The sequence below is a fragment of the Semicossyphus pulcher genome, unplaced genomic scaffold, assembly GCF_022749685.1.
Source record: "Semicossyphus pulcher isolate SPU_LCO1_2020_fin unplaced genomic scaffold, fSemPul1.0.p SCAF_6, whole genome shotgun sequence".
Lineage (NCBI taxonomy): Eukaryota > Metazoa > Chordata > Actinopteri > Labriformes > Labridae > Semicossyphus > Semicossyphus pulcher.
In genome coordinates, this window is record NW_027211737.1 from 26099002 (window position 1) to 26122857 (window position 23856).

At 42.8% G+C, this 23856-nt stretch overlaps 3 protein-coding genes across 3 annotated transcripts in view; all 3 read left to right on the plus strand.

Moving 5' to 3' along the window:
• The first annotated feature begins 370 nt into the window (after nt 1-370).
• On the plus strand, nt 371-2259 carry pop5 (POP5 homolog, ribonuclease P/MRP subunit). The gene is made up of 5 exons (XM_069683526.1): nt 371-417; nt 503-645; nt 1128-1277; nt 1371-1454; nt 1682-2259. Exons 1-5 carry the CDS (start codon nt 398-400, stop codon nt 1786-1788), a joined length of 504 nt encoding a protein of 167 aa, XP_069539627.1. The 5' UTR covers nt 371-397; the 3' UTR covers nt 1789-2259.
• A 324-nt stretch (nt 2260-2583) lies between these two features.
• rnf10 (ring finger protein 10) lies at nt 2584-10805 on the plus strand. The gene is made up of 17 exons (XM_069683428.1): nt 2584-3120; nt 3892-4076; nt 4193-4398; nt 4480-4570; nt 4675-4859; nt 5003-5139; nt 5407-5561; nt 5832-5960; nt 6131-6416; nt 6693-6826; nt 6994-7111; nt 7207-7308; nt 7420-7557; nt 7639-7730; nt 8751-8808; nt 9418-9582; nt 9673-10805. Exons 1-17 carry the CDS (start codon nt 2958-2960, stop codon nt 9744-9746), a joined length of 2418 nt encoding a protein of 805 aa, XP_069539529.1. The 5' UTR covers nt 2584-2957; the 3' UTR covers nt 9747-10805.
• Nucleotides 10806-12232: 1427 nt separating this feature from the next.
• The window catches only part of LOC138609744 (calponin homology domain-containing protein DDB_G0272472), a 32598-nt gene continuing 20974 nt past the window's right edge, over nt 12233-23856 (plus strand). Inside the window, exons 1-5 of the mRNA XM_069682394.1 lie at nt 12233-12414; nt 14962-15055; nt 17843-19185; nt 19293-19383; nt 20548-23241. Of these exons, the coding sequence (XP_069538495.1) occupies nt 17855-19185; nt 19293-19383; nt 20548-23241 (4116 nt within the window). The 5' untranslated portion in view covers nt 12233-12414; nt 14962-15055; nt 17843-17854. The remainder of the gene's footprint in view (nt 12415-14961; nt 15056-17842; nt 19186-19292; nt 19384-20547; nt 23242-23856) is intronic.

A 23856-nucleotide genomic window follows, 5' to 3' on the forward strand; every position in this document is an offset into this window, starting at 1 on the left:
CGTAAAACGTGTATGGGAGACAGAAAAGTAAGATTGTGATTGGCTGAGGACGATGGAGATTGTCATAGTTACCGACGGGGTATGAATGGTTTAAAGCCCAGGACTTCCCGTTTCTTCTTCAGTTGGGTGTTAATTTAAAAATAAAAATAAAGTCAGTTAAATCAGACACTTTCGTCCAGTATCTTCTACCCCTTCCGCTTTGTCGAAACATATTATGGTTCGGTGTATTTCTGAAAGGAAACCCGTCTAGATGTGTTGGTGAAACTAGTTACGCACTTCATGCTGCCCAGTATCAAGTCTTAAGTGCATCCATTATCGACCAGCAGGTGGCAGTAGAGCAACTCTCCTGCTAACAGCTTGTTGACGGAAGTTCCCACGGAAGAAGAGAGGAGCTGCGATGGTGCGTGTGAAATCGAGGTAAAATGTGCTGCCCTATTCGCACCATTTACTGACCATTTTTAACTTGATTCTACGTTTCTGACGGTCCTTCTTTTGTCGGCAGGTATCTGCTGTGCGAGGTCAACGTGTCAGACAGGAGCAGTTTGTTCCTGCTGGATGACCGAGCTGTTGCAGCGGCAGTGAAGGCAGCGGTAGCTCGCATACATGGGGACTACGGGGCGGCTCTCTGTAGCATCAGATTCTCTGGTAAGCAGTGGTGGATGTATATTTTGTGACAGGAATGCAACAATTTGGTTGCCAACTGGCGTAAAACCTCATAGAAGAAGAAATTATTTTGATGATTTAGTTTAAAAACTCTAGTTTATTGTAAAGGTCAATTAGAAGTAAAGTCTTGTATTCAAAGTACAGATGTACTGATTGGCAAGACAGAATTAATTTCAAAAGTATTAATACTGTTAATAAGTTTGATTTATAACAATGCATCAATTTTATAAACGTATTAATCATTAGTTTTATATGTAAAATCTAAAAGCTGCGGCAGCTTTGGGTAAACCAGCAGGTGTGAGCTACATTTTAAAAGTAGCCTATCCAACCAGAAAACAGAAAGTCAGTTTGAACTTTTAATTGGAGGAGTACTCTGAGAATGAATCTTAAATCAAACAGCACTTTTGCGATATTGTAGTGTTAACTGAGCTCTCTATGTTCTCTGTTTTTTCTTCTGTTTTTAGTGAAATATCTGAATACTTATACTGGAATAGTGTTCCTGCGTTTCCCCAAAAGGTGTTACAAAATCCTCTGGTCTGCATTGCCGTTCATCACCTGTATTGAAACTCGTGGGCAAAAAATCCCATGTTTTCTCAACTGTTTGCATGTAGGAGGTAAGAAAATATCAATTCACATTTCATAATGAATCAGACATCAAATCTTAAATATTATTTAACATTAACTTATGGCATTTGTTGTTTTTCCAGGAACAATCAGAACATGTCAGAAGTTTCTGATCCGGTACAACACCCGGCAGCTCCATCGAATGCTCCCTAAATGTAAAAATGACGGTATGGAATTTATTTAATCTAATCTAATATTTCTCATACTGAACTCTGCAAATACAGCCAGTTGTTGCCCATTAATTCATTTATTTTTTCTTGTGTTTTTTAATAATACAATACTGGAATTAACATTAAATGTCTTTAGATTACAGAGACTGCAACATTAAATATAAAACTGTAAAAGTACTCGGAAAACATTGTTTGACTAGTTCCCTTTTTTTTTGCATTTGCAGAAGAAAAACAACAGGTTCGAGAAGCAATTCTGAACTGCACTCTAATAAAAGGACAAAAGAAAGAATTTGAAGTTGAATCTGACAGCGAGGAGGACGAAGAAGAGTGACATCAAAGATGCAGTAAAAGAACTGCAAAAATGTTTTCATTGGACTGACAGAAAAGAGGACAGTGTTTGAAGAAATACAAGGCCAACTCACTGGAAATGGTTTATCACAGATGCAAAATTCATTTGTTTCAACAAGGAATTGACTGACTGTCTCCTTCAGACACATTACATGATATTTCTCACACTTTCTCACATTTGTAATTTGGGCTGGCAGAGTGGCCTAGTGATCAGTATGAATTTCCTTTATGAGTAAGGTCACATGTTCAATCCTTAGAGGAGCTAATGCTGATACTGATTTAGTATCCCTTAGTTGTTTTGGAAAAGTGTCTCCTCAAATAAAAATGACAAAGCACGAAAAAGACTTAATTCTGAAGAAACAGAGTCTTTATTTTGTAATGGGTTTTTTGTGTATTTATACTATATTTTGTACTGTATTTTGTTTGGGAATAAAACTACTATTTTGAAGTTTAAGTTTTATATTTTGTGTCCCATAATTATTTCCGCAAAGAAGTAAAACATTAAAAAAAGTTGTGGTAAAAATATTGTATTAAAGATGCACAGATATCAGTCTAACGATTATGACAACAGTTAACCAATAAACAGAATACAATATTACTTACCTTGAACATAATTCCTTTTTGTATTGTTTTATACACTGTTTATTAAGGTTTTGTATTGTTTTGTACCGATATAAATGACAAATATTTTACTACTACATGTCCCATAATGCCTTGCAGGGCCTCCGCACTGAGCATATTTTCAGACAGTACAAGAAACATCCGGGTCTCTCAGGTTCCTGTTTGGCGACCCGTCGCCATTAGTGTAAGCGCTTTGAAACGGACGTGTTTTTTTGGTAAAAATCTTACAATTGACACGTTTTCCAGCGTTTGGAAAACACTTACTGCCTTGTTAAGGGCATATTGTTTTCCTTAACGAGTAAAAACCTTAAATTCGGGGGGTCTTGGCCCCGCGTGGCGAGCTTTCGTCCTCTCTTCCAACAGCCTCCATAACTTGAGACGCCGAAATCGTGTCTCTTATTTTTCTCGGTTTTGTTTATTGTCAAGATGTCGCCGTGATGGGGTCTCCGCGTTTGACAGAAATGAATAAGGGCCTTCGTCGCCTGACCCGCACTCACTGCAACCCGCTTTCCTCTTTCGTTTTTCTGTTTGATGCTAGAGAGCTCGGCGGCTCTCTGCCCGGAGCTCGGCCTCAGCACTACTCACTGCACGGAAACAAACATGGAGAAAAACCCCAACAGCAGCACCAGCACCAAGGTTCCGCCCCGTTCCAGCTCCACAGGCCCTACACCGGGCGAATCTAAACCCAAAACAGGTGAAAGCCCTCAGTAAACAATACTCATGTTACTGAAAGTTGTCAAAAACAAGATATGCTCCTATGCTTAACGCTCATTGCCCTGTGGCCTGCTGGGCCTAGCAGTAGCGCAGGGGTTGTTTATCTGATAGGGCTGACGTCGCATTCAAAACATTTGACCCTCTGAACTGTCAGAGCTTAAGCTAATAATTGCACACAGCACTGTATTTGAAATACTACCATAACCCTGAATTGATGCACCACATTTCTTTTTACTATGTGTGCAAAAACACGCTGCTATATTTTAACAATCAACTCATAAAGTTTTATCCCTAGCTAGTTGTTAATTTACCATCCGAGTAAGTGATCGTTCACAAAGATTTCACTTGAATATTCAAAAGGGTTTCTTGTATGAATAAATACATTTTTAAATGTTTTTTTCAACATGTTAGTGAAGTCAACTTTATTTGCTGTAGTACAGTCTAAATGTAATTATTATCAATGTGTGGAAATTTCCTGGCTTCAAGAAATGGCTGGAAAATACTCATGTCCTAATCCAGTATTGGTTAAACAGTGTTTATAAAGCCTTTTTTTTATCAGTTTCCCTAATGAATTTATTTAATTAAGCAAGTTTAAATCCTTCAAAGGTCCAGGTTTCAAACCTCACCTTACTTATGATTGACTTCTATCACTTTCTAATTAACAGCTTACAAATCCAGAATCAGCATTGATATTAAATATTTAATTCTATTTCTGTATTAATCTAGAATGTGCATATTTTTTCATTTACAGAAGGTAAAAATAATGGAGGCTCCAAGCGCTACAACCGGAAGCGTGAGCCCTCCTGTCCTAAAACCGACAGTTTCCCCGGCACTCGCCGCACCAATTCACAGAAAAGCAAGAATTTTGACAAGAGACCCCCTCAGAGAGGTGGAGGGCGACAGTATGGGGTTGCAGGTGGAGGACGACGTGAGGAGGTTAGTATTTTCAAAGGATCAACTGATCTGATTATTGAAAGTTGCAAAGAAGCACGGCATAATTACATTAAGTTAAGAGGTACTTCACAGATTCTTATCCACGTCTGCCCCTCCAGGTAGCAGAGACACGCCGGGCCGAGTTTAGCCCGGCACAGTTTGCAGGACCGAAGAAAATAAGCCTGAACCACCTGCTGAACTTCACCTTTGAGCCCCGTGGAGGTAACGGTGGCGTCGGAGATGGAGGCCACTCCGGTTGGGGCCGCCGGAACAAATGGGGCCACAAGCACAAGCCCTTCAACAAGGAGCTTTTTCTGCAGGCCAAGTGAGCAGCCTCTCTGTACATCACATGATGTGGAATATAAAGCCTAAATGTGCGGGTGTTAAGACACTTTGTGCGTTTCAGCTGCCAGTTTGTGGTGACTGATGACCAGGACTACAAGGCCCACTTCACTGATCCAGACACTCTGGTCAACTGGGACTGTGTGCAGCAAGTGGTGAGTGCTTCTCGTCTGAAGTACTACTAGTGTAAAATAAATGCAACCCACATTCAGTTACATCCTTTAATGTAAACTTACAATCAATTTGTGTATGTCTCCAGCGCATCTACAGTCATGAGGTGCCGTCTTGTCCTATCTGCCTCTACCCTCCTGTGGCAGCTCGCATCACCCGGTGTGGACACATCTTTTGCTGGCCGTGCATGCTGCACTACCTGTCTCTTGGTGACAAGAGCTGGTCCAAGTGCCCCATCTGCTATGAGGCCGTCCACACCGCTGACCTGAAGAGGTAAATTAATTAAGTAAAGCTTTGTGGACTAAAAAAGAAGAGTATAGTTCTTAGAAAGGCCTTCAAACAGCGGCAGTTCTAATAACTTTGGTTTCGTGGAGTTTCTTTGACAGTGACATCTAACAATTGGTTCCTTGTTTCAGTGTGGTTGCCATGGAGACCAGGCAATATGTGGCTGGTGATGTCATCACCATGCGTCTGATGCGGAGGGAAAAGGGGGCTCTGGTGGCCATGCCCAGCTCTCAGTGGGTGAAGGTGGAGGAGCCTGTTCGCTTCGGAGGTGAGAGAAAAGAGAGAGTTGATTTCTTGTTAGCATTGTTGTCTTCAGATGACTTTATATGACTCAGAGTAATACTACTGATTAGCTCCTTTTACAAGTTTTATGTCCTCACAAAGGTTGTTTATGTTATAGGAAGATTTAAAATTGAACCATTTTCCATTTGTTAATTTGAGGTGTTAACTATGTATAACTCCTAAAGAGGAAGAACAGTCAACAGATACATAAGATAATAATTTTTCACCATTCAACACGTCTTGTGTTGTCTAGATGCGAGTCTTAGCCCGTACTCCAAGCTGCTGCTGACCTCCCCGGCGCAGGTCCTGAGCCTGGTGGAAGAAGAGAAGGCTATTCTGCAGGTGCAGCTCAGCCATGATGAGGACGCCCCAGGGTGCTTCATCCAGAGCGCCCTTTGTCTTTTGCAGGTAATTAAAGCTACACACACACCTGACTTCAAAAATAAAGCAAAAGACAGTACATAGTAAATAAGAAATCAGTGTATGAAATGAGTGCATTCAAAAAAACAGGCATGAAAAGAAATCTTAAGAAGAAAACTTATGATGCCACGTTTTTCTTTGCTGACGAATATACTGTAAGATCAGTGCTTTCTTTTTTTCTCTGGCATGACTCGTGGAATCTGAATTCTACTTCACAGTAGAGTTTTAGACTGATCGTTTAATGTCTTTGTTGTTCAGGAGCGAGAGGAAATGCTTCTGAAGCAGCAGAAGGCAAATGCAGAAGACAGCCTCGACTTCTCCACTCTGACTCTGGAAGAGCCTTCTTCTCCTGTGGAGGAAGTGGTTACTCACACCAGCAGCACCAAGGTGAGTCTAACAAAGCCACTTGTTAACATTGGTTTGACACTGAAGTATGTTCAGGGGATTTGATAAATAATGTTTTACTTGCATGCTCTTTCCCACAATTGTAGTTTCTTTTCTTACATGGTACAGTGGCTATAGTTATGCTCAGTAATACATGTCCCTTTCCTTTGTAGCCCGTGCTGCAGTACTCCTCTGCATTTGATGATGAGGTGGCAGAGGTTGAAGAGGTTGAAGAGGTTGAAGGGGCTGCAGAGGCTGAAGAGGCCCCAGAGGCCGCCGCTGCAGGGCTGCCAGGCTTCCCTGAAGAAATTTTGGAGTGTGTGTTGGAGGAGCCTCCAGAGGACATGATGGACGCAGCTCCAGAACCACAGCCTGATGACGAGAGTCCTGCCGGTCATGCGGAGTCCGGCCGGCCCTCAACCAGTGCAGTGCACGGACCCTACTACTACTTCTACCAAGGTGGGTGACTCCCTGCACTCCTGCTAAAGACTTGTAGGGTTTGTTTCAAGTTGGCTTCCGGAAGGGAAATGTGTCTTTGAGGTAACAGAGAATTGAAAACTTTCCTGATTACATTAACACAAACAAAACACCTGCTTTATCCTGTTATTTAGTCGGTTGAGTCTGACCTTTTAACATATGTAGGAAGTCTGTTTGAACTTTTCTTTTCTTCCCTCGCTTTTCATCTTTAGTATTGAATCAAACCTTTTTCCTCCCCTCCCATGTGTCTTCCTGCAGCTGACGACTGCCAGCAGATGTTCCTGCATCCTGTGAATGTACGCTGTCTGTTGCGTGAATACGGCAGCTTGGAGGCCAGCCCGGACTCCATCACTGCTACAGTGGTGGAGATAGTGGGACACACAGTCACTGAGGTCAGCAAACAAATGCACACATCACTTGCTGTTTAGATCACGCTTTTATATTCTACATTCTATATTCTATTCTATTCTGAAATTCTACTTAAAACTTCACCTGAACTTCCTGAATCTGGCAGACAGTTTCACTTTGACTGTTCTTTTTATGCCTGGCTTTCTTACAGGAGATCCGTCGTCGGCATCGCTACCTGGCTCACCTGCCACTCACATGCGAGTTCAGCATCTGTGAGTTAGCCCTGCAGCCACCAATCCTGTCCAAAGAAACTCTGGACACTTTTGCAGGTTAGAACGCTTTGCTTGTTTTTAGAAAGTGATTCACAGTTGTTTTGAAGGAGATTTTATAGATTGTTTTGTTTAAATTTCCTCCAAACTACCAGATGACTTGGAGAAGAGGAAGCGCCTGAGGCAGAAGAAAGTGAGGGATGAGAAGCGCAGAGAGAGGCGAATTGAGATAGAGGAGAACAAGAAGCAGGGTAAATGTAAGTACAGCTGATCAGATCACAGCTCCACATGAAAATTAAACATCAAGACAAATCTGGGAAGCTACAGTGAGGTCTGTAACAGTGTTTGCATTCATATGTCCTCCTCAGATCCTGAGGTGCATATTGGATTAGAGAACCTTCATCATTTCCCAGCATTCGGGTCTCCGCCTCACTACAGCAGCCCTCCAGTTCAGCCTGACTTCATATTTAATCCCCCTTCACCCCTCAGCTGCAGCCCTTCCTCTGGTAAGAGCGGCTCCTTCCTCTGCATTTACGACTTATGTTCAGCATTAAACGTTGTGTTAAGCGTTCCTTTTGTTGTTTTAGATGGGATTAGATTCCCGAGTCTGAATGCGCAAAGCTCTTCACCCACTGTGGGCAGTGTGGAGGATGACTCCCACTGTATGTCCTTTGCACAGGTGAGTACTGCAATACACGCATAAAGCCAACATTGCTGCACAATTGACCCTTTGCTGAGTCCCACGACCTTGGTTACTGTTGCTACGCCTGTCGAGCTTTCGCACCGGCATGTAAATATTATGGCGTATTCAACTATATCAGTGAGAGATGTTCCAAGGGAAATAAATTCCCTTGGAATAATTTTTCCGGATAATTTCCCGGAAAAATAGTTCCCAAACATCAGAGAGAAGTCGACAGAAAGGACGACAATACACATTTGAAAGCTACATCCAGAATATAATTTGTCAGCGAAGTGTTGAGAATGAAGAGGACATAAAGATAAATGCAAAAGCTCACCTGTCTCAATGCAAGTGTCAGGCACCCTGCGTCTTGACAATTAATGTTAAGGACAATCACATACAGGAACAACAATGTTCTTGCACAGCAGGTTAAGTCAATATATTGTTTTATTTTCAGCAAATGTTTAGTTGTGGCTCCCTTTCACTTTCATTATCTCCTATGTTTTAGCCCGTTGCTAGCAAAACTAAACTATCCCACTTTTTAATTTTTTGTTTAAAGCACGTCAGGAAATTGCTCGCATATCGTGGGCTTGATCCAAACACTGGATCTCCTAAAGGCACAACAGAAAAGCCCAACAAATTCCTGTACAAGTTTGCCACAACAATGGCACAAACCAAGGGCTGGTAAAATAAAGGCTGAAGGCCAGACAGGATTTTCCACAATTTTTAATCCATGTCCGACATCTCTCCTCTAACACCCGAATTTCCCCCCTGGGGATCAATTAAGGATTATCTTATTTTAGCTTAGAGTTTTTGGCTTGGGAAAAGCGAAAAATATGGCACCCCGCTCTAAACTTTGAGGATATCTCCCACGCCTAGTTACGGTTGCTAACATAGGATTGGACAGTGGCCGTTCAAGGGAGGGGCTTAGCGAAGGGTCAATTAAAATCTCTAATGCTAATGCTGTAGCACTTACGTTATACACCTGACATGGCGTGACCCTGACTGTGTCCTCCACAGATGCTAAGAGATGGGAAAGCCAGAGTGGATGCTGGGACCAGGATCACTCCAAAGAAAGGTAGGGAAAGAGTGTAGATGTTGTGGTGACTTGAACATTTGATGCATAATTTTAACAACAAAAGTAAACTAAGCATTGATTCGGAATCTATTTATATTTGCTTGTGATAGTGGGCTGCAGCAACAGTGATAGTTAATCATACTCAAACCAGAAGCCAAATATGAAGTCTGATCATTTTTGCAAAATGTACTAAAGCTGTCCATGGCAGTTTAATTACAGATATAAAGGTCTGTACTTGCCTGATGTTGCCAGTAGTGCCTTCAGCTGAAACTAAGATTGAGCAACCTCATTTATCTTCCCCCATATTTGAGTTTTGTGTTCGTCCTGAGTGAAGTATATAATTTTACAGTCAGTATACGTAACAATTTTCTTGATGGTTTTTTAATGTCTCAAATGTTGAGCTTAAATATATCACACAATGTTTACAAACAGACACGCCTCTATCCTTTTATAGTTGGTAATAGTAGCACACACTGTAATGGTGAGGGTGAAATTATCGAAGCTCTGTGTATTATTATGTATTTCCTGTAAAACCTGTTTTTGCGGCTGCTGAGCGGTGTTCCTCCCTGAAGGCTTCCTGACGTCAGTATTGTGTTTTGTGCCACACAGATAAGCTGCTAGCTCCCCCGGCAGCAGACAGCGATGGAGAGAGCGACGGGTCAGACCGCGTCCCCGTGCCCAGCTTCCAGAACTCTTTCAGTCAGGCTATCGAGAAGGCACTTCTGCAGCTGGATAATGGTCCAGCTGCTCCTCCACAACCTGTGGTTGTCCCAGGTCGGGCATTCTTGAATTAACTATTACTAGTAAAATCAATGTTGGTTTGTTTTTTAAACTCTCACTCATCCCTGTTGTCTTCTCTTTTAGATGAGAAAGGAGGAAAGAAGAAAAAGAAAAAGCAGAAACTTCTGTTCAGCACATCCATGGTCCACACAAAGTAGACAACACTGAACTTCATTTAATCATTTCATTCATTTCTTGAGTTAATCTTCCCAGTACTTGTGTTTTTACTTTCATGCAAATCTTTCTCGGAACTATAAGCTAAGGACAAGGGTTTTAGTTTGTAGCCAAACTTAATGCTGCTTTGAGTCACTTCTCTACGGGTGTGATCCACTGTTTGGTTGGCAAACCATCAGTTTAATTTGCATTCATTTGGAGCTACGTCAAAGCTTTGCAGCCACTTCCGTCACTCTGAAAGCTCCATGTGTAACATTTTGTTCAGATGCTAAGCAAAGGAAGGAAAATACCGACACCAGGGTTTCATATTGTTTATGCTTCAGGCTTTCATGGCTTCCAGTTATCTGACATGCATCACAGAGGTTGCTGTGTGATGTCCATTCCCTCAGTGTCTCATCTTGAATCCATGAGTAATGTGGGTAAGACAATTTTAGGGTGCTTGATATTATAGTAGCAGTCAGCCAGCTGCAGGTACGATGCACCTTAAAATCTTTCCAGAGTACTCAGTGCTTAGATTTTAAATCTGGAACTTGACTTTACATCAGATAGAAAAAAAACAAACACATTTAGATTTATTTCATTGTATTTCACAGATTAGTGCTCGCCTTTTAAAGACTATGAATTTGGTGCTGCTTTGATATTATTGCCCTAGTGTTCTATCACAACAACTTGAATACAAAATGTTCTAATACCACAGTGCAGAAGTGAAAACACAGTATTAAAGAGATTAGGTCTGTTGGGTCAACAGAGTTCCAGTATATTCTGCCAGGTTAAACCATAAATACGCACTTTCTTCTCATTCTCCTCTGTGTCACCTTCTGTTGTAGGACATTTACTAACCTTTAACATTACTCCCCCAGTTTAATTTCAGTGTTGAAAAGGAGTGATGCTTTAAGAGAAGGCTGGTGAAACCCAAAAGTGAAGTGGATTTAAAATGTTATTTTGTTGGAGGGTTCTTTAATTCACCTTTTAATTTTGAGCAAGTTTAGACTAGTGAACATAACTAGTCTGTTGAATTGAATAAACAATTATGCACAATCAAATGACTGACTGACTGTTTTATTCTTGATGTAACTCATGCCAAGGACAAAAAAAGGATCGTGGGTTGGGAAGGTCAATCACTGGAAGTCACTATCCAATTAGGAGACTGGCTGCCATCTGTTGGATGCTGTTTTATTTTTCACCACATGAGGGCAGTCCTGACAATCCTAAGCTCCAATACGACCCATCTATTAAAAAGTTCTTAGTGTATTAAAAAGTTATTATTGGAGTCTATGTTTCATACATTGACTGCATGCTTAATACCAGGAAAGGAGCAAGTTTAGGAATTATAAAATGTCAATGCCTTTTCATAGATTTTTGGGGGGTTTCCTTGTAGATGTAAAAATAATTCTAAATTCAGACAAATTTGCCCGAGGTTTATTCTATTAAACTCTCTGAAACATAGCCCCAATGTGTTTGTTTTTAACCTGATAATTAACAATTAACCCTTCATAGCTTGGATGGGATAATCCCTTTGTCGGTGTAGTAGCGAGCCAAAGGTGCGTCAAGTTATCCACATTGAGCTAAACATCAGCCCGGAAGTCAGGGCGATTTACTTTAAAATGAATCACTGATCCCATAGCGATAAACGACTTCTGGTCAAGACTTCCTTTTCCGTGTGCTGCATTGTTATGTAAAGATAAACATTTTTTCTTGTGATTCACTTGTAACTAATGGGTCTCACCTTTGCCCAAATTTTAATATCATGATGCCGATTTGTAAAAAGTAAAAATGCAAGCTTTGTCAGGTATGTCCTCAAGAGGAGAAGGAAACAACTTTTAAAATTCTTGTTTATTGAACAGAGGCCGGATCAATCATTTCTGATGCATTCAAGTTGAATTTTAGATCTAGAACGGATTGTTAGCTGTTAGCATGCCGATGTCTGTTTAATGAGATTAATAAGAAGCTAAATCATTGTCAGATGACCACTGATGGGAGCCGGGATGTCATTACAGCGCCTTACCTTACGCCTGCTTTTGCTCTCCTCACGGACTGTTTTTCCTGCATACACCACAGCCTGCTGATGCATGGTTGATCAATATAACTCGGACTACAAGTGTAGTACAAATGGAAACAATAACACTTGCCATACCTAAAATCCGTGTCCCTACCTACAGATTCTAGATTTCCATGTAGAATCTGTAACTAGATTACTTTAAAATAAATTGCGCCAACGGTTTATTATGGTTTCTCACCAAAAGAAATTACCTGTGTATTAAATTTCCCTCGCCTATAAGTGCTTACATTAAAACCCCTGGTTAAAATACAAATGTGTCTCCAGAATTAGCTGTTTACTTTTTTCCCTACAATTTACTTTGAAAGTCCTAACCGGAACACCTATGTGGTGGTGGCTAACTTGATACTGGAGTGGAGGCTAACCAGTCAGGCGGCTTGTTCAGCGCTGTCTAGTCTAGCCTGTCAACAACACTGCAACCTGAGACGGGATAGCCAGCCAGTTGGCTAGCTAAGTAAACCTGCTAAGTTAGCTACTCCGCTAGCCCTTGCACTAACGAACTGTCACGACTCGTAATTATCCTCTCACATTGGCTTAAATTATTGTTTTTGGAGTTGTTTCGACAAGGAAAAGGACAAAACTGACTTTCCTGTTGGGTAAGTTGTCTCCAGTTCGTATCAAACAGCGACAGGCAGGTTCAGTCAGTGTTTCCATTTTGGAGTTCAGCTTCTTGAGTTGTTAGCTCACCGTTGCTAGCCAGCAAGCTGTTGATGCCTTCATCTTTTCTCCGTAATTATTGAACGATTTGAACTTCACGTTTACTCTGGATCCATCATGCTCATTCAACACATGTGCATAGTTTTTGTACATTTAATGCACTTCTGTTCAAATCAGGTAAACTCTGTCGTTTCTTAAATTGGACCGGGTACCGCTCACGAGATGAGGTAGTTTAGGTGAGCAAACAGGACAGGAAGAAGAGGTAGCACTTGTTGCAAAGTCTAGTTTGGGACGGACTTATTGTAATGAAAATGACAATTGTGTAAATCATCAAATGAGTGTAGGTAGAGTGAAGGAAGTGTAGTTAATCAATAAAATACAGCAACTGATGTATGTGGAATAACTTCAAATGATCTGTATTAAGATATTTTAATTGATCATCTACATTAGTGCAGAGCGACATGGCCAAAATCTTATATCACGATATATGATTTTTCATATCTCGATAACGATATATATCATGATAGAGCATGTTTTCTGGTCATTTAACAAATAATTAGTCCATATGAAATAACCACATGGTTAAGCCTATTTTTGGATAATCCTGTGGGAATTAAATACTTGACAAATAAAAAGTACTGAGTTTCCGTTTTCCCTCTAGCTGAACCTGAGACCTTGCACGTTAATGTCCATGTTAATAAACACTGCCGTCCTCTATGGTTCGCTCCAGGTTCACTCACACGTGCAAGGATTAGATCGTAAAGCTTTGTCAAAATGACGTGAAAATAGCTGTAAAGCAGTTCAGCCGCTGGTTTTGTGACATCATGATAGAGGCGATATAGAAAAACATGTACGATAGACATTTTCATATTGTTTTAACGATATATATTGTCATATTGCCCAGCCCTAGCCCGGCCCTAAATATATATATTTATTAAAAAAATACTTAAAGCTACAGTGAGGAACTTTCGGTTTGTGTTGATTGTGGCGCCCACTGTGGACAAAGCCGTACCTCTTGTCTCTTTTTTCCTGTACATGCTTAATTGGTGGTTTTTAACCAAAAAATAGTCATATGTATCAATTGCTTTAGATTTTTGCCCTGGAAAATGTAAACAAAGGCAGCGTGCAGTGAATGGCTTTGTCTGACGCCTACCCCCCTGGCGGTTTCAGGCATTAAAATTAACTATATAGAAATAATCAATCTTGTCGCTGATGGTCTGATTTGCTTTTGTGGCTGGTAGAGAGTAATCAGAATTAATTTCAGTCTGTTTCATAACGATCCAAAAACTCCTCACAGGAGCTTTAATCATACTGATAAATATTACAGAAAACTTAAAATCTGCATGGTCCTCAGCTTGAGTTTAATTATAAGATGCTGCACACATTTGCTTGTTTGCAGATTGTAATTCAAAGCTTTTTTGTGCTCACTCGAGTGACAATACTTCTTCTTTCAGCTGTTTATAGATCAGTTGACGTGGACGAGTCTATTGTCTATGATAGGAAAGTTTCCTCTGTATAACTGGCTTAACCAGGTTACTGGATTGATACACAACACAACAAACACTCAGCTGCCTTCCCTATGCCCTACTCTCCTTCTGTATGTGGTTCCTGCCAAAGTCGAAGAAATGTGCATGTGACATTTGCAAAACCAGACTCTTAAAAATGCTTGCCCAGTTCTTTGAGTGTTCCTGTAGTTTACATGCTAGCAGTGATACGGATCTCGACTTGTTGATCTTTGTTGTACGTGGCTTTCAGTTATGCTGACTGCTTGTATGTCTAAGGCTATATATGGCAGACACTTTCCAAATCCCTGCTGTGCTGCTAGACCCACCATCACAGTGAATATTTAGCATTCCTTCTTAGCGAAGGCGTTTCCTGTCAACATCCAAAGTTCAAGTTCTCAAACTTTTAAATCTGCTTTAGCCGAGCACAAGTCTCTGGGTTTCCTATGTATCCCTCTGTTTCCTTTTTCTTTCCCAGTTATGATTCAGTGAATCTATGGATTAAAAGAAGGTTATCAGTTGATACTCTTAAAATAGACAGAGAGGGGAATGCACAGAGAGGGGAATGGCTCCCACAGAAAAGGACAGCAAAGATTTATGGTTTCAATGTTGCCAGATTGAATTTACATAGATATACTTTGTAGTGTCCGAGTGACGGCAGGTGAGCAGTGATTAAGGGCACAATGCAAATCAAGAAAAGGTTAAAGTAAACATAAAGCTGCAGCGATCCGTTAACGACTTTCCTCTTGCTTTTTGTTGTTTTTTCACGTCTGGACTTCTGTCATCAACTTGAATGTATGTTTGGGTGTGACTTTGTTTACTCAAGTCTGTGTCAGAGTAAACATGACCATCTATTTGCTCCAGTATGGAGGCGTGCAAACACCCCAGAGAGAACGCATTCATACAGCCCCGGAGAAGCTTTGCTGTGATTTTGTCTACCACAGCAGTCTTGATGAGTGAAAGCTTGTGTGCTTTGTTACTTAGGCTCCTTCAACTCCTTCCTGCTGTGTGATATGACATCGCTGCTGGGTTACAACAAAAGCCAGAGCTCTACGGCAGACGGTTGACATCTGGTCAGGTAAGATATGCTGAGATTATTTGCAGTAGCGTGATTTAACGTGTCATTTTTTCAAAAGAACTGTTTCCCTGGTCTGTGTTGTGAAGTATCTCAACACGGCAACATGTGGAAAGCATTATCAGCCGTGAAAAAACAGCCTCTTAAAGCAGCAGTGCTTGAGTTTTCTTACTTCCTTCTCATCACGGGAACACCTGATAAACCTGATCTCAAAAGAACAGCGACATATAAACCGTAGTTATCTCAGATTTATCACTCTGCCTCGTTTAGGTTTGAGATGCAGTGTGAGATAAGCATATGAAAGTTCATCAGGGGAGGAGCTTAAATTGAAATGGCAGTGTGGTGTGTGTTTGCAATGGAATCCCCATTCACAGTCTGAGCCTGATTTGCCTGTGTAACAACATGAAATGAAAACAATGACATTGTACAGTTGTCCAGCCCTTCCCCTGTCTCAGGATCCACCTTTAAAGGTACACAGTCCAGATCACAGCTCAACCAGTCATTTTAATAATGCAAATTTAAAATTAATAATTTATATTTGGTAGATTATTACACTTGTATTGTCATCACAAATTATTTGGGCCAGACTGTAGATCACATTTTAAAGATATTGAACATTGTAAAAATGCAGCAACAGTCAGTGCGGCTAAAATATTGCAACACCTCTTCTGACTTTTTTTTTTAAGCGCAACCGCCTTTAAAACATCTGCTTGTAGACTATACAAAGTAGCCAAACAAATTATAGTGTATGTAAAACAAAGGGAACACATTTAAATAGCCATCAGAAAATGAATCGTAGCTTGAGCTCATCACAGACACAGAAGAGACTCGTCAACATGCAGCTTGTGCTTACGCAGAATGTTATTGTAATTGAAAAAACATGTTTAATGGACCGTTGATTATTATTTTTGAGCACGCCTGAACCTTTTCTGATTTGATAAATCTGAATGTCTGCTGTAAAGAAGGTCAGTTATAGAGGAAATTATAGCTAATTAAGAAGATAACTGGTCAGAGAGACTTTTTATTTATATAATTAATGTTTATTTGAAAAGGGACAAGTAGGAAGCAAGTAAACGGATGCCACACAGTACAGCATTTATAGCCTTGGCTAATTTGCAATGCCCGTCCCTGAATGAGTCAGAGACAGTACAAAACAGACTCAACAGCAATAAAACAGATTGAACAATACAGGATCCAAAATATCCTACAATAAAATCAACTGGAAAACAGGAAGCACAAAATCAAACGTGACTACATGACTGAGCCCTCTTCCTCAGTTTGAGTTTAAAATGCTCCCAGTCAGGGTCCAGTTTGAGCTCGGCAGGGAAGACATTCCACATGTTGATTCCCTGAACAGAAAAAGCACTTCGTCCAAGTGAAAATTTTTACGAAAGGGCACCTTGCAATCTCCGTTAGATGCTCCGCATGTTACAGAGCCTGTTATTCTCAGTGGAATCACCAGGTCAGTGAGGACCCGAGGAGCCTGATGGTTTAAGCATTTATGGACGAGCTTAAAGACATAATCTCAAAGATTTCAGTTTTGTTCTCTCTGGCAGCACCTAATGGCGATAAACGGTAATTGCGGGAGTACGTTTCCCACTTATCTAGACCTCTACGTTTGTCTCCAGTTGTAACTCTTGATTTTCCTCGCTGACGGTCGCTTTCCTTTTCAGACTGTTTGCCTTCAGCTGAGCGTCCAATTTGTTTCTTTTCTTTGGGTTTTCACTTATTTTTGAAGTTGTATCTGTAGTCATCGATCTTTTCTTTGCTTGTTCAGCTATAGTAGATTACTGTTTACTCGCAGCAATTGCAGAGACCGTAAAAAGCAGCCGCTTAGCTCCGCCTACCCTCTCTGACCAACCACTGCTGGGTGATGGAAAACGGATGGATTTTTTCCACGAAAGTCGCCACAGACACCCAGTCCACAATACTGCAAATGCAAAGGCTTTCATCAGTGGGCCATAGACTCAGTCACAATTGTGTTACAGTACATCATTCGGTGATAGATAGTGACTTAACAGACATTTATTGAAATGAAAATCGATTAGCTAATTTAATGAAATGATCCAAACATAACATATTTAATTTTTTTAGAACATCACAGAGATGTGCCCTTATTGGCTTCCTGTCTAAAATCTGTATGGCTCTATTATACATCATCATCAGATGCTTGATTATTGAAGATGCTGCTTGAGCCAAGGAGGACACACAATAACTTATATGTGAAAAAATCATAGAGTGCTTTCTGACTGCTTCATGAATGCTGAAATTAGTTTAAGATAAATTTGTATTAATGTAATTTCTATACATCTTTTAAACATTACATTTTTTTTTACTTTTATTCAAAACAGGTGTTAAAAATAACAATAATGAGGGCTCTGTTTTTCTATTCAAGTATTCCAGTGAGCCATGACTGTGAGTCACTTTACACAACTCCAGGATCCTCAAACTGAAGCTGCTGGGCTTCTCTTACTGCGTCATGTCCTTTCATGAAAAAGGCCTCTTCATGTGAATTTGTGTAGCAAAAACAATTATCTAGCTAATTGTATCGCTCCTTATTTAGCGGTTAGCACGTGTGCTAAAACGTGCTGGAGTGATCAATAGCCTTGTGTAAATATCTCTCTCAGGTCTTTAACTGCGCTGCACTGAAAGCCACTCCCAAGGCAAAGTCCACAGTAATGACAGAAACGGGGAGTGCTATGAGGCTAATTATAAGTATAATTTTGCATACTGTTGCTCTGTACCACAATAATAAACAAAGCCCAGCTCACGTTTTCTTTTCACTTAAAGGTGCTGCTGAAGATGATGGCTGCTCAGGTGGAGGTCCAGGCTGGGGAGGTGGGGAGGACAGGGGTGGGAGGACGACTTCACCTGAGTCCTCTGACTGACTCCAGCAATAAGAGCCTCATTGACATCCCTTCTATCAACCAGTCCCATATCATCACTACAGAGCCTAACAAACCTGTACCGGGCCCCAAGCCACGGCTCAGTCCCAAACCTTTCTCTGTGGAGAGGAACCCCACCATTAAGCCCATACTTGCCCCTAAGCCCCAACCCAAACCACGACCAGACGGCACTCGCCTTCCTGTACACAAACCAGAGCCACCATTCAGTCCAAAACCACAGCAACCAGCTGCCACTGGCATACCAAGACCAGAGTCAACCAACCCCAACAGACCTACCTCTACTAACTTTAAGACATCTAATAAGTTGAGCATTGGCCAAACAACCAAGCCAGTGGTCCACCCATTTAAACCAGCCCCTCCTCTTATCCCTGGTGACCCCAGTAAACCCAGTCCTCCTGCTCCAGCATTGAGGCAGAGACCTGCTGCATCAAGCTTAGCCTACATCAAGAGTGTTAGGAAACTGCCAGCCGCAGAGTGGTCTGGATCCACTAAGAAGGAAGATGAGAAGGACCAGATGACATCCAGCAAAAGTGGTCCTTCCATATCACGAGCCAAGTCCATGGGTTCTCTGGATCTGTTAGGGCAGGAGGAGGAAGAAAAGAAAAAGGCTAAACCTGATGCGGGAGTGCCACTCAGACCCCAGTCCAGAGGATCCAGGCAAAGACCTGTATCCGCCATTTTCCTTGACAGTCCAACGAAGACAGAGCCACCAGTTTCTGGTCCTCGCTGGAGCGGGAGACGACCACTGTCAGCTGATCTCACGTCCAAATTTGAGTCTGTTGGTCTCTCATTACACCGTAAACCTCAGAAGGCAAACACTAAGGAGAACACTCCAGAGGAGAAAGCACTGCCACAGAGAAACGACACAGAGAAACCTGTTAAGAATTCCACACCACAAAGTACTGATAGTGTAGCAACGCCGGCTGTCTCGGACCAAAGCAACAAGAAGACAGAAGATATTACAGTGAAAGAGACGGATGAGGAAAAGCGTGCGGTAAGCATCAAGAAGCGGATCAGTCTCCTCCTCGATTCGTCCTCCTCTCCAGCAGGTGTAGCAGGCCAAGGGTCGGATCTTCACTCTCCGGTGCAGCCAGTCCCCGAAGCAGAACCAGCGGTGGGTGTTAAACAGCTCATCAAGCAGCTCACAGAGGACACAACACCCCTGCAGAGCCCTGTCCTGAGACCTCCTCTGAAGCCCCGCCCCTTGCCTCTCGACCTGACTAAAAGGTAAGAGATGCTTTCAGTTTGCTCTCAGCATGTTTTTGTCCCACGTCTTTGTCCAGGAGTTCCATTGTCATGCATGGCTTTTGTCTCGTTTGATGTATGTCCATCAGGTTTACACCCGAGAGGTCCGCAGACCTCGGCAGTGTCTCCCTCAGTGAGGCGACAGACCACCATGACATCAGCAAAGATCCTCAGAGGAGGGTAAGAGAGGGAAACTAAGCTTCATATGAACTAGTTTCTGTTGGCCTTAATCTATAAATGAGAACAACAATTAGAAACTGTGTAACAGCTTAGCGCTGGGAAAATCTTTCACATGCTTTCTCTAAACAGAGCTGCATTTGGTGTGATTCTTGTAATCTCCTGCCAAAATAAAACAAAGGTGTTTGGAAAAGAGAAGACAAAAAATGGCTCATGAACATTATACAGGTTTGGTTGAATTGACAGAATGAGCCTAATTGGCTGCATATATACTTCACTGTTTTAAAATTAGGCATGAATGGCAGGGGTTGACAACGAGCACAATTTACCAACTTCATATGTCATTGCACTTCTTTTTTTCAAGTGTTGTCCTTTCTCCTGGCATTTGACAAGGAGTGGGGGGGGTTAAAAGAATTTCACTAGGTCGCGGTAGCTAGCATGTACAGTGTTGTTGACAGCAGCAGCCAAAGTGCCTGCAGTGATGCTGACATTGGATGGAGATTACCGAGGGATTCTTCGTAGAAAGTAATCAGTCCAGTCCATTGGGACTGTGAATCTCAGGAGGGCTTCTATATTGTGTACATTGTGGGCTTGTGAATCCTACTGGCACACCGGGCCTTCATCTACTGGCCCAGAGGGTTACAAACATACCGCCGGCCAGTGCTCATGTCGAGCCCTGAATGGGTAATTTGTGATATCCATGTTTCAGAAGACTCCGAGTGCCTACATTTGCATTTCAGACCTGTGTGTCAAGATGAACATTTACCCTGCAGTTATAGGGCAGTGCAGCGAAAAGGACTGTCGCTGTCATACACGTACAAAGCTCTGAAACCTAACACAGTCGGCACCTTACTCATCCCCGGTGGCTGTTGGTTATGAAACACACAGAGAGGAAAAAGGTCAACACAGAGAGGCTTTGATTACCGACTCTGCACCACACCCACTGTTGTGAGGCCAACGCAGAACAAGCGGATACCGTTTCCACACTGACAGTTTTTCACTCAATCACTTTAACTCCTTTTGTGTGGCGTACTTTCTTCTGTTCTGTTGTTGGCTCACATTTGTTTTGATCTCTGCATTTTTACTAAAAAGGTTTTTGTGTATAAAATAAATTGCAACCTGCTCTTAACATTTAACAACTCTCAGTATATCTCTGCATTTTCTTAGACTGAAGAGTCAGCTGTCACCCCCAGTGACCAGAGGACATTTGTGGATTTAAAAGATCCCCAAGAGCCGCTCAAAAAGGCCTCCACGTCTGAAGAGCCTGAGGTGGGAGAGATGTTAAGGGCAACTTCCAAAGAGAGCGGTGACATACAGACAGTGAGAGCATCCCTGTTTGAAAATGTTGTGGAGAGGCACAATGTGCTGATGGTGGACGAGGGCAAACCTGTGATCAAGACCAAGGATTCGCTCAGCAGCCCATCGCTGAGGAGGGAAAGTAGTGACGATGGAACTCTAGTCACCGCCACCTACAAAGAGCCTGTATCGCCATCCAGTCCTCTGCGGGTGTTGCACGCCTTCGACACTGTGCAGGCAGCAGAAGAGAGCAAGGCAGTGAGCGAGAGCGTCCCATCAGCTCAGTGGGAGGATAAGGCCATGACGCTACGCTCCAGACGCTCAGAAGGGAGCAGGCCGACAGCAGAGAGGAATACTGAACCAGCTTTTGACAAGTTGCCAGAGCAACAACCACGATACCTGAGAGTGGGAGCATTGCCGAAGTGGACCGCTACAGGTCTCGAACCAGATCCGAGTAAGGGAACAGAAGTGGAACGACACGTGGATACAGACAGAGAGAGGCACAGGGAGGCAGAGCAGGAGGAAGTGGCTGCAGCGCCTAAACGTTTGAAAATGCTGCAGGCAGACGAACAGCCCAAACCCAGAGCAACCTACTTTGCGTTGACTGGACAAATACAAGAGCCAGTTTCTCCATCAACCATGGACATGACCGTGCCCTTTGATGATTTATCTGCAAGGTCTGCTATGGGAAGTTCTCAAGGGAAGATTTTACCAATAAGAAGGAATACATCTTTAGAGGAAGCTTTTGGGAAAAGCGCTCAAGACCAAGTTGAGGAGATCAGGTCCACGTTGGATGGACAGACGACAGAAGAGATGATGGAAGTTGAAAAGAAAAGAGAACTAAAAAAGGAGGCGGAGAGACACAAGGCAAAAATGAAAGAGCTTGAGTGGGAAAGGCAGAGACAGCTGGACATAGAGAAAGAAGAGCGTTTAGAGTTTGAACGAATGAAGGAGAGAGAGAGGCAAAGAGAATTTGAAAGGCAAAGGCAGAAGGCCTATGAGAAGGAAATACAGGAGTTTGAGGAGAAACAGCGCGCCCTGGAAAGGCAGAAAGTGCAAGAATTGGAGCGAGAGAGGCAAGAAAGAGAACGGCAACGCCAACTTGAGAAAGAGAAATGGCGAGAATTGGAAAGACAGAGAAAGAGCGAGTTAGAGGAGCAGGAAAGGGAGAGACAGCGTGAACAGGAGAGGCAAAGACAAAGAGAGGAAGAGAGGCAAAGAAAGCTGGACAGGGAAAGACAGCTGCTGGAGTTACAAAAGGAGAGACAGAAAATGGAGGAGCTGGAGAGGATTAAAGAGCTGGAGAGACAAAAGCTCTTAGAGTTTCAGAAACAGAAGCAGAGAGAAATGGAGAGGCAGCAGATCATAGAGCTCGAGAAGCAGAGACTCAAAGAGAAGATGGAGAGAGAAGAGGCCGAGAAAATAAGACTGATGGCTCTAGAACAGGAGATGTTAAGACTGAGAGAGCTTGAAAAAGAAAGGGAAAGACAAAGGGAGATGGAGATGGAGAGACAGAAAGAGATTGAGAGGGAAACGCAGAGAAAGCTGGAGAGGCAGAGACAAAGAGAGCTAGAAAGGGAGAGACAGAGACAGCTCGACATTGAGAGAGAGGAGTTAGAAAACCAGAGGCTGAGACAACGAGAGCTGGAGAAGGAGCGACAGATGAAGGAGGAGATGGAGAGAATGAAGGAAATGGAGAGGAGGCAGCTTCTTGAGTTTGAAAAGCAAAAGCAGGCAGAAAGGGAAAGGCAGCAGATTTTGGAGATGGAGAAACGCAGACTGAGGGAGAAGATGGAAAGGGAGGAGGCAGAGAAAATGAGACAAATCGCCAAACAGCAGGAAGCAGAGAGGCAGCGACTGAAGGAGAGGCAGAAGAAGGAGGAACAGGAGAGGGCGAGGTTGGAGGCGTCAGCTCTCAGGCCTAAAGTGCTCGATCTGGACTCTGTGCTCCGAAATGACTCCTTTTCCAAGGCTTCTCCTCAGCGCAGTGACCCTGCAACACGATGGAAGGAGCCGTCTCTGAGAGCTGAAGAGGCCTACAAGCCTGCCATCCTCGACATAGACTCCTTCACGTCTCAAGCTCAGCCCTCCCCCAGTAAGGACCTGTTTCCTGTTTCTGGTATCCAGGGCGTAGACACAGGGTTTGGAGTTCGATTGCAGCCTTCACCTGAGAGAGACGTCAGCTGGAAGGTGCCATTGATGCCTTCAGTTGGTATCTCCAGCCCTGTGTGGACGATGTCTCCTCAGGACCCGTGGGAGCTGCGGCCTGTTGAGATGTCTGTGGACAAACCAGCAGCTGAACCCAGAAAACCTGCCAACAAAATGAGCCCAGAGCAGCTCCTCCTCAGGTTCCAAGAGGACCGGGTCCAGGCTCCACAAAGAAACTGGTCTGTTGCACCGGATGAGCCGCTTCACTTGGGTCCTTCTCCAGAGGCCAAAGCTGGAGGCTCTGTAGGTGTAGTCTCCAACAGTGCTACTACAGAGCAGTTATGGCTCCCCAGAGAGCCCCAGCCACCAGAGAGCAGGGCAGACGTCCGCAGCCACAGGAGATCACAGGGAGCTCAGGTGAGTAAAGTAGAAGTCTCAAATCAATGCTGATGCGCTGTTATTTAAAGTGATAATCTCGAAGATCTCAGTTTCGCTTTCTTTGGCGTTACCTATGGCGACAAACGGTAATGGCAGGAGCACACTTCCCAGATATCCAGACAGTGTTGCATGTGTGACGTCCACGGTTGGCTCCGGTTGTAACTCTTGATTTTCCTGGCTGACGGTCGCTTTCCTTTTTAGACTGTTTGCCTTCATCTGAGCGTCGAGTTTGTTTCTTTTTCTCTGGATTTTTAATTATTGTTGAAGTTGTATCTGTAGTCATCCATCTTTTCTTTGTTTGTTCAGCCATAGTAGATTACTGTTTACTCGCAACACTTGCAGAGACCGGAAAAGCAGCCACTTAGCTCCGCCTACCCTCTCTGACCAACCACTGCTGGGTGATGGAAAACGCGTCACTAACTGGGCGCCACTTGTGATTTTTTTCTGTGAAAGTTACCACAGGCACCCAGTCTGTAATACTGCAAATGCAAAGGCTTTCATCAGTGGGCCATAGGCTCAATCACCATTGTGTTAACTCATTCGGTGATAGATAGAGACTTGACAGATATTTATTTAAATGAAAATCTTTGAGAT

Excerpts from the sequence above, each read along its gene's own strand:
- rnf10 (XM_069683428.1), top strand. The coding sequence starts at position 2,958 with ATGCTAGAGAGCTCGGCGGCTCTCTGCCCGGAGCTCGGCCTCAGCACT. Across the intron at positions 6,827-6,993 it reads TGGGACACACAGTCACTGAG|GAGATCCGTCGTCGGCATCG; the intron begins GTCAGCAAACAA and ends GCTTTCTTACAG. Across the intron at positions 8,809-9,417 it reads CAGGATCACTCCAAAGAAAG|ATAAGCTGCTAGCTCCCCCG; the intron begins GTAGGGAAAGAG and ends TGTGCCACACAG.
- pop5 (XM_069683526.1), top strand. The coding sequence starts at position 398 with ATGGTGCGTGTGAAATCGAG. Across the intron at positions 646-1,127 it reads CTGTAGCATCAGATTCTCTG|TGAAATATCTGAATACTTAT; the intron begins GTAAGCAGTGGT and ends TTCTGTTTTTAG. Across the intron at positions 1,455-1,681 it reads CCCTAAATGTAAAAATGACG|AAGAAAAACAACAGGTTCGA; the intron begins GTATGGAATTTA and ends TTGCATTTGCAG.